Consider the following 9654-nt stretch of genomic DNA (forward strand, 5'->3'; position numbering starts at 1 on the left):
CTGGGCTCCGCCATGGCTTCCAGCATCGCCCCCTCCCCTCCTCCCGGTCCGGCGGCCCCCTCCCGAGCCGGGGATCCCGGTGCCGCCTCCGGTGCTCGGTGTTCCCGCTGCCTCGCTCCACAGAGGTGTCTGCCTGGCCCCGGTTGTGACTCGAGTCCGCTAGCCGCTGCCGCCACCTCCCTCTACCACTGCCTCCCGCACTCCCGGACCGAGCCCCCTCCCCCCGCGCCGCCGGCCGCCTGCTCCCTCCTCCTCCTCCTCCACCTCCTCCTCCTCCCTCCTTTCCACTCCCTCCTCCCCTCCCTTCGCGGGCGCCGACGCGCAAAGCATCAAGGGACTTGTAGTCCATCTGGGGGCAGCGGGAAGGGGACCGCATGAGCCTTGGGAACTTCAATTCCCAACAAGCTACGGTTTCGCGCCGGCGCAATAAACCACTCCCCTCCCCCTGGGAGTGGCGGGGAGATTGGTAGCGGAGGGTAGAGCGGAAACGCGCGCGCAGGCTCCTGGGAAATGTAGGCTGGGCGGGACTAAATAAGAAGGGGAAAGAAGGGATTAGAACTCTCGGCCACCATACTGCCTCACTCTGCAGTTTCTTTCTCCCTTGGAGGACCGCCCCACTTCCGGCCAGAGAAGTGGTTGCTGGGAGATGAAGTTCTTCTGGTAATAATAGATCCCTCCTCCTAGTCGTCTCCCTCTTCGGATTCACTCCACTAGATCCCACATGCCCGCACAAAGTCTGGACAAGTGACAAAATCTCTTCCTTAATCCAAAAGGAACACTTGGATATATTTATCTAAAGCAGATACTTTCAAACTTTCCCCACCGGAACCCAGTAAAAATGTTACTCTTTTACATCAGGACCCAATACACAGGTATACACAACTGAATTTCAAGAAACAATACTCAGGATATCCCATCCATCACAACAAAAGCACCTTTTCATGCACAAGGAAAAGCCCAACATCAACGGAATAAACCAAAATATATTACTATCCCCCCAATCTCATCTTTTCCCACCAACCACTAAAAAACAATAGAAGGTAGCAACACAACGCAAAATCCAGTTCAGCTTGATGGTTTCCTCTTTATTGATGTGCCTCTTACCTTCCCCCCACAATTTCATCCCCTTCCATCTACCCACAAAAAGATAGTGAAAGGGAACCAGTATTGGGGTTCTGAGCTCCTTGGGCAGTTAGAAAAGGAACAGAAACCAAAACAATCACTGGATGTGACAGAGATCGACAATCAAGAAGTCTAAAGCAGAGTGGGAAAGGTGGTAGAAAGAAGGCAGGAGAAAGGAGAGGTACGAGGCCATCTCCCCCATGAGCCCCCGGCTAAGAGGGTCTGGAGAAGAGCCTCAAATATTAGGAAGTACAGGTCCTGAAGGAAGAAGTCAAGGAAGGGGGGGCCATCTCTTTCTATGTAGAATGGGACCCCCCACTACAGGCGCAGCAGCTTCACAGGCCATAGACACTTTCGTCGCTGTAGGCAATGTATAGAAAGAAGTCTTCTTCATGGTGTTCCTGGGGTGAAAGCAGAAAATAATGGTGCTCAGGCATCTGGCCTTTAGTTACTTGAACCACCCAACACCCAAACACATTCTTCAAAAACCATTTTTTGAAGACCCTCAAAACCAGTGCCTTAATTCTCTCCCTCACTTGTTCCAGGACCTAGCAGCCTAACAGGAGGATTATCTCTAGCAGCAACCCTGGGCAAAAACAAAACAAAACAAAAAAAAACCCTCAAACTGTTCTCTGCTGCCTGGAATGAGGAGGGTGGGGGAGAGTCCATATCAGAACAGTTGCTCCAGCACGCTGTTCTCTCCCTTCGGTCTACTCCCACTGTCCTGTACAAACCTCCAACCCAGGACTACTCAGCTAACCCAAGAACTGCTGACCTAAAACTTCCTTCCCCTCAAGCTCTTCCAACTCCTCTCCAAAACCACCACTACTTCCCAATCGCCATACCTGGTACAGCTGACCCATCGTGGCACTGGTGGGTGGAATGACATTGTTGACAAAGAAAAACAAGGCATCCTCAGCTCGGAGGTGAATTCGCTTCCGGATCAAGAAATAGAACTGCCCAACTGCCCAAAATATAAGATGTGATAAAGTCACAGGTATCACAAATGCCCTCAAAATAACAGCTGCTATGTGGAGCCTCCTCCCACAGGTAGCAAAACCCGGGTACTGTGGTAAGGTTCCCACCTGTGAGATCAGAAGGCACCAGGTATTTCTTTTTGTCCAGGTCTCCTATCCGAGCTTTGGGAGCCTTTTCTACTATCACCTGATAAAGGGAAGATGAAAATTAGAAGACATTTGATATTATAGCCCCCAGCTCCACCTGTCAGCAACCCAAGCAACAATATTCCTAGCACCCAAACACCCCAGACTCATTTCTTTGTCTCTGAACACGTGGTGCAGCCCTGAGTAGAGACCCGGGACCCCACTGACTCAACTCCCCTAACCACCCAGGTCCCTGAATGGAGGGCGTCATAACAAACAACTACCTGAACCCCACGGGACGACTTGTCTGGGCGGCTATGGGTTCAATCTCCAAAGCCTAGCTAGCTGGGGGAATGACCATGTGACATTCAGACTGTCAAACTCCCTACAGCCTCCGACCCAAATCCCAAGGTCTATCTCCCCCATCCACACCCCTGAGCCCCCAGCTACCACCACTACCCCTCCTTTCACCTCCAGCCCCCGACAGCAGTTTCAGGGTCGCTCCCAACCCCACCGCAGCCCACAATCTGATGGCCGCGCTGCCCGTTCCGGACCCAAGCCCAGGCTGTGGCGTCAGTACCAGCGCCCCGCGCCCTGGGCCCTGGCTACCGTCCTCACCGGGACCCGGTCCGGGTATTTCTTTCTGATCTTCTCGCCCTCAGAGCGGCGCTTCTCGAACGGATGCTCCTCTTTATACACGAACTTCATCCTCCCGGGAACCGGGCTGGACCGGACTGGGCTGAGGGAACCCAGGGAGGGGGGGCCCGGGACGGGGGGCGGCGGCAGCGACGGTGGCGACGCGCAGGCGGATTCAGCGGAGCGATCCCAAGACTTGCGCTACTTCCCTATTCGCCAACCCCGCCCCCGCCCATCTGGGGCCGCCCTGCGGGCGACGCTACGCCACCAGCGCAGCAGCTCTAACGCGGATCGCTTAGCACCACCTCCTGACCGCACCCCCACGCCGTCAGCGTAATCACTTTGGAATCAATTTGTGGGCTACACGGCGACGTAGCAAATTTGGGTGGTTGGTCTTCGCTACCGTAAAAAATAACTGAAAACCCATTTCCCGACCTTCCCCACGAAGCTAGGAAAGAAAAGCTAGGAGATCGTAACGGTAATTTGAGACTCGGCTCCCCTCCAAATTCTTTCCGGACATAACGTAGAGGAAAGCAGAGATAATTACAAGGACAGCTATTCACGAATAGTTGGTACGCAAAAGGCGGCCGTTGACACCAAAACAAAGTAGTGCCCTGGGGGAGAAGACGGTCTTCCGAAATAGAGGGCAGAAACCAAGTATATGTTTGCAGAGACGCACAGAACGCTTAGGTGTCGGGAGAGCGGACCAATAGGGACTGGAGAGCAGGCTCGAAAGGTGGGGACTAGATCGGCGCGGAAGAACACTTTCATTCCTCGTAGCAACGAAATCATGTGATCCGAGCGCAGGGCGGAACGTCACGTGGCGAACGCGAGAAGTAGAGCCGGCTCGCGGGAGGAGGGCGGAGGGAGGCAGGGCCCGAAACTGCTGGAGCGGGAGACGGAGGCTGGTCCGGGTGGCCCGGGGGAGCGGAGGGCCGAGGGCGCCGCCGCCCGGGGGCATAGACCGTTGAGCTGGTCTAGTCAGCCCCCAGCCCGGCCTTTCTCCAGCTACACGCGTTCTCTGGCGTCCAGGCTTCTCCTTTCATACATCTGTGTCCTGCTCTGCAGCTCAAGTTCCCTCAGGACAGACAGCTGTCCTTTTGCTCCCGCCCAGGACGCCCATCCCGCCACCAAAGCATCTGATGTAGATGTTGACTACTCCATCCTCGCCAAGCGACACCACCTTTCCCCCTAGCCCTAGGACCAGCAGCAGTCTCTCCCCTCTGCCTTTCACGTCCCATAACCCCAGAGAAGGACCTGGGGCAGCTTTGGTTTCAAAGTTATAATGCATGGTTTAAAAGAGGGGGGAACAGAGAGAGAAAGCTGGTTACAGGTCTGAGGAAATCTAAGAAAGGAAAATGTAGAGAAAAGGAGGGGAGGGGACAAGTCTGGGGGAAATCCAGTGGCCCAAATCCCAGTTTCCCACCCACAACCCAGCCCCTGGAGTGAAGAATTAGATCAGTTTTGTACAAGAGTTTTTTAAAAAATTAAATCACAACAAAGCTGGCTTGGCTTCTCTCTGAGCCTCCCGGATTATTGAATGTCTGTCTCTCACTCTGGCCAGTCCTCTCTCTCCATCACAGACACTGTTTCGGCTCTCCTAGACCTCTGCTTATGTCCCAGTCGAACAGGAAGTTAGAGAGAGGCTGCTTCAGAGTCTGGCCCATGTGTCCATCCAGGTTCCATATGGAGTGCAGGGCTCCCAGGGCAGAGAGGGGAGGGAGGGGCAGACCCTGCCCAGGCAGTCCTCACCATTGGACAGGGCATCAGACAGCATCTCGAGGGCTCACCCTCCCTGTCCCCCCCACCCCAACTCAGGTGGAGGGGGAGCAGCTGTCACCAGAGCCGGTGTTGGTGAAGGTTTCGGCTTAGCACAGAGCGAACATCAGCGGTGAACCTGGGATGACAATAACTTGCATTGGTAGAGTCCTTAGAGTTGACAGAGGCAGCCTCACTGGAGATGTGGGGCAGTCACCATTTCACATGAGACTGAGGTTCAGTCTGCTCAAAACACAATGGCTAACAGGGGTCCTCAAACTACGGCCCGCGGGCCACATGCAAATACAAATATTGTATTTGTTTCTGTTTTGTTTTTTTACTTCAAAATAAGATGTGTGCAGTGTGCATAGGAATTTGTTCATAGTTTTTTTTTAAACTATAGTCCGGCCCTCCAACGGTCTGAGGGACAGTGAACTGGCCCCCTGTTTAAAAAGTTTGAGGACCCCTAGGCTAAAAAGTCAGCTTTAGTATAAGACTTCCATTCAAATGCTAAATGCTTACGGGAAGAGAGATAAGGAAGTAAAACAGGACAAGCTTTTAATCCCCCCACCTCCTCCTTTCCTCAGAAATCTACGTGTCCAGTTTTACTTACCTGAGGGCATCCAGCATTGGGAGCAGATTAAGAAGGGCGGTGTCGCTGGGGTCGCTGAACCAGGACTTGATGGGGATGGCATTGTCTAAGTCGAGTGGAAAATGCACATGAGAAGAAACAATGGATTCAAGAGGGGCAAGGTGTTTTTTCTTTTGTTTGGGAGTAGGGATCATTACTTTAAAATACATGTATTTACCTCACCACCAGTCACCTACCCAAATCAATAACCTAAGTAAAAACCTTCCTGATTGGTACTCCAAAATAAAATTAACTTGCAATCACCGTATCTCACACTAGTATGAGGCTTCTAGTCATACCTATTGCCATTATATGACGTATATCTGCTGTGAGAAACCTGATTTACGAAATGGACATGTGGGGGAGGGGGAAACATCTCATTTAAAAGAGGAACAACTTGCATCTTGACCTACAGTAAAATAAGGCATCCCAGCTCCAGGCATTCAAAATACTTCCTCAGAACCACCTCCTGGGCCTGCAGACTCACCACATTTCCCCATACCTGGATGGCTCCTGTAAGCCCCTGGGGAGTTATCCAAGATCACAATGCTGGAGAGGTCACTGTGGACCACAGAGAGGTCCTTGATGTAGCTGCCCAATTCCAAAGTGCAGTGCTACAAGGCAGGGTGAGTTGGGTATCAAAAGGCGACTCAATCCTCTGTGATTGCTCCCCCAACCCCAACAACGCCATGGGCAGCCAAACTCCCACAAAGGGGACCATGCAGTAAACCTCCCTCATGTCCCCAGGTCTCACTGCAAGGCAATTGCCTCAAACTCAAATCCCTCCCTGGTGACCTGCCTCCGGAGTTCACTTAGACCTGGATTCTAGCCCTTACCTGTCTGTAATATCTCCTCTTGAGAATGCTTCTGCTATTGTCTAGTTTATCTGCCACAGCAGAGCCATAAATCTCCATGCTTGCTGTGAATACTACCAGCTCGTACCACTGGCTCACCTGAAATAGATAGGGGGAGGAGGTATCAGAAGAGGTGATCATTCATTTAGACATATAGTGCCTTTTCACTGGGACTATCGAATGTCTCTGAGGACACAAAATTCTGAGTGCTCCCAAACTCATGAGAAGGCACCGTACACCCTTAATTAAGATTCAGAGATGCAAGAACAGAAGAGCAGGAAGCCTGTGGAAGAACAGAATTATACCCGAACAAATGAACCCAAACTACCAAAAGCCATTCTTCAACCATACCACAACCTCCCACCCCCAAAATTGCCCTCAGCCATTTCTCCTCACCCCTTATTTCCTCCAAATCTTCTAAATTACCAGAGCCCTAAAACCATTCCTTCATCACAGAGCTCCCTTTGGCTTCTGCAAACTCACCACTTCTAAGAAGAAATCCACATGGGGCCTCTTATGTACAAAAAACCGGACAGGATGTTTGTCTATTACCACCTGTAGAGGAACAGGGAAGGACTGGGGGAAGTCCTGAGCACCACAGCACGGCCTGAAGGACATCCCCCCCCTCCCCACTGCCTGCTTCCCTTCTTCAGGCTGACACTGGTGCCAGGGGATGGAGACAACACATTCTGGGACTGGGAAAGGTCTAAGTAGAACAGACATAACCATTCCATCACTTCCCACAGCACACACCTTGAGGATGAAGTCAGGAGGTGTTCCAGGTCGGACCGTGGGCCTCAGAACCCCATCATGATGGGAGTGAATAAGTGTCTCATCCAGATCCAGCACCAGAATCTTCCTCTTCACCTGGCCTAAACCACAACAGGAAAAAATAACACCAACCAACTTCTAGCCCAGACCTTGAACCCTACCTCACCTTAAAGGATCTTCCCAGCCAGCATACTCACCTAGCCGATTCCGAGACACAGGAGATAAGGGAAGGATATCATATCGAACAGTTTGGTACTGAATTACCTGAGGACAAAAGAGAGGATTAGAATCCTTAACAAGGAAATCTTCCTCAGTAACAATAGGTAGCACATGTTGAACATTTACCATGTGTTGTGCACTGTGTAAATGACTTAAGATGACTTCATTTATTTCTCAAAACAACAATATCAACTCTTGTTTTAAGAATAAAGAAACTGAAGCTTGAAGAGATTAAATACATTGCCTAAGGCCACACAGCTAGGAATTATATTATTTAGTTGTTTGTTCCAATTAGAATAAAAAAACTCCATGAGAGCATAGATTTTGTCTCCATCGTGCTGTCCTAGAACACTGTATCAAGGGGTGGTCAGTTAATATCAGAATCGATAAAGTGGTGGAGTCAGGATTGTACCCATGCAGTGCGATACAAGAACCTGCTCTCTTAACTCTGATATCCCCTTGCTACTTTGAACAAAGAATTGCACAGCTCTCCCCACCTCCACCCCAAGGATTCTTTGTGACAACTCCCATCAGCCTTAGATTCCTTACTGGACACAGGGTAGGAGTCAAGAAGGGAGGTCCTCGGGCTCCTAGGGGAGCAGAGGATGAGGGAATCCAGGGGTTGTCAGGTCAGCTCAGTTCCTCTGGCTAGGGGCCACCAGGCCTATTTTAACCAGCCACCTGTCCATTTCTGTCTCTATGAGCCAAGTCACAAGTTGCAAAGAACCTAAGCCCTCTGAACAGCCTCCTTTTCCTGGTACCCAGGGCAAGGCAGAGGACACTGGAAAGCCCCACCCGCCAAGCCAACTGACAGGGTGTGCAGAAGGCCAGAGTGAAGTAAGGGCTATGAGTAAGAGGTGAAGATGGGACAAGGACATCACTAGCTCAGCCTTCTAGTTTCTCCAAACCTTTTCCGAAGGCTTTTATTTCTAACACTTGAATCTCCCCCATGCAAAGCCTGGCAATTCCCTCCTCTGCTCTTTTCTTCTAAGGTACAGACCAATGCTCTCCAGTCCATCCACAGGCCCTGAGTCTCACCAGAACCAGGTTCCCCTTGCAAACCAAAGAGCCCTCACCCCTAATCCCAAGGCATCTGCCCTTCTTTACTCCCTGGGCCATCGTGAGGGCCGACACAGCTCGGGTGTCCTGCCCTGCTATCTCGGGTTGCACATGCTGGGCATGTAGGGACTGCTCCAAGCATCTGCCAGAAAGGGGGTGGGGGAAAAGACCAGATTGGAAGGGAAGACAAAGGACTGCGGGGTCAGTGCCACTCAAAGGAAAGCAACTAACCTCTGGCTGGGCTAAAGGACTACTCCCTGCATCCAGAACAGAAACTGACGTGTCAGGAGAAGAAGGTGGGATGCTCAGAGCCAGGCCAAGCAAAGAGGGATGGCAGCTAACATGTAGAGAAAACCCCGGGGGCTGACCCACACATCTGAGCATCTCACCCCAGATTCTTCTTGGCTCCTAACTCTGGTCTCAGGGAAATAGCCCTGCCTCCCACCATGACCACCCAGAACAACCCACACTCTAAGTCAGGAAATGGAAGTCGGATGGTAAAGGAGACACTCAGTGCAAGGCCAGGCCCGTTCCCCCAAGTCAATCAAGTCCACCACTACCACCCAGGGTTTGCTGGAAATTCCCTGACATAGGCAGCTCCCACCTGGTTTTGTTCTTTCAAGTTTTACTGAGGTGTGCCAAAGGGTACGGCCCAGAGAACCCCTGCGCCCTCGCTCACTTAATTTTCCCCAGACTTCAGAGGATTCTCCCCAATGTGATGAGAACCCAAGAGCCCGTTCATCAAATGGCATTAGACTCAGAAGCTTTGACTCTGGAGAAAAACTATGAGGGAGGGAACCCAGACACGGATGCATGCACAGTCTCCACTGCCCACAGCACCTCCCACAATGCCAGGGTCTCGGGGAGAAACAGGGTGCCTGGCCCTGGGATTCCAGCCTGCACCCGACAAGCACGTCCCCTGCCAGGACACCCGAACTTCCCTGTGCTCCCTGCCACAGCCAAAGCAGCCAGGATCTCAGTGAGCCCAGACACCCACACTCACATTCAGAAGGAAGTTTTCTGGGCTTTTTTGCAGGGGTTTCTCCCTCGCACCCAGGGCTTTTCTCAAGTTCCCACCCTTGTTTGTCACAGATACCCTCCCACCCACCTCCACTCTTGACCCCTAAGCCTGTCTCTCCCTTGTTTAAGGCCAAACACAGTTTCCCAATCACAGGAGGGTCTCTCGCAGGCCCACATGAACACATCTGCTGCCATCAAACAGGTGTCCCCCGCCTCTCAGTTCCTTTAGCAGCAACTCCAGCTTTTTTAAGAGCGCCCCACCCACCACCCTATCCCCCAGAATTGCCAAATCCTGTCCCTGTCTAAGCCCCCCGCCCCCCACCCCCGATCTTGGTTCTACTACAAGGATCCCCCTCCTCCCCGTTCCACCCCAGGCCCTGCTGAAGGTGCCCCGGTTCTCTAAGGGGGGAAGCCGCCCCCAGGACCAAACAGAGCGCCCGACACCTTCCGAAAACCCGCCAGCATCGCTGACAGAGGCCCC

At 52.2% G+C, this 9654-nt stretch overlaps 2 protein-coding genes across 2 annotated transcripts; both read right to left on the reverse strand.

Annotated features, from left to right (window-relative positions):
• Positions 1-1059: 1059 nt before the first annotated feature.
• GABARAP (GABA type A receptor-associated protein) lies at positions 1060-3063 on the reverse strand. The gene is made up of 4 exons (XM_006105476.3): positions 2844-3063; positions 2208-2286; positions 1968-2086; positions 1060-1523 (listed from the first exon to the last, which is right to left on the reverse strand). The coding sequence occupies exons 1-4, from the start codon at positions 2931-2933 to the stop codon at positions 1458-1460; spliced, it is 354 nt and encodes a 117-aa protein (XP_006105538.1). The 5' UTR covers positions 2934-3063; the 3' UTR covers positions 1060-1457.
• A 1065-nt stretch (positions 3064-4128) lies between these two features.
• Positions 4129-7238, reverse strand: CTDNEP1 (CTD nuclear envelope phosphatase 1). Its single transcript, XM_023746526.1, has 7 exons — positions 7073-7238; positions 6858-6976; positions 6588-6659; positions 6087-6203; positions 5753-5864; positions 5233-5317; positions 4129-4758 (listed from the first exon to the last, which is right to left on the reverse strand). The coding sequence occupies exons 1-7, from the start codon at positions 7221-7223 to the stop codon at positions 4698-4700; spliced, it is 717 nt and encodes a 238-aa protein (XP_023602294.1). The 5' UTR covers positions 7224-7238; the 3' UTR covers positions 4129-4697.
• Positions 7239-9654: the final 2416 nt, after the last annotated feature.

Source organism: Myotis lucifugus, unplaced genomic scaffold (genome assembly GCF_000147115.1).
Source record: "Myotis lucifugus unplaced genomic scaffold, Myoluc2.0 scaffold_690, whole genome shotgun sequence".
Lineage (NCBI taxonomy): Eukaryota > Metazoa > Chordata > Mammalia > Chiroptera > Vespertilionidae > Myotis > Myotis lucifugus.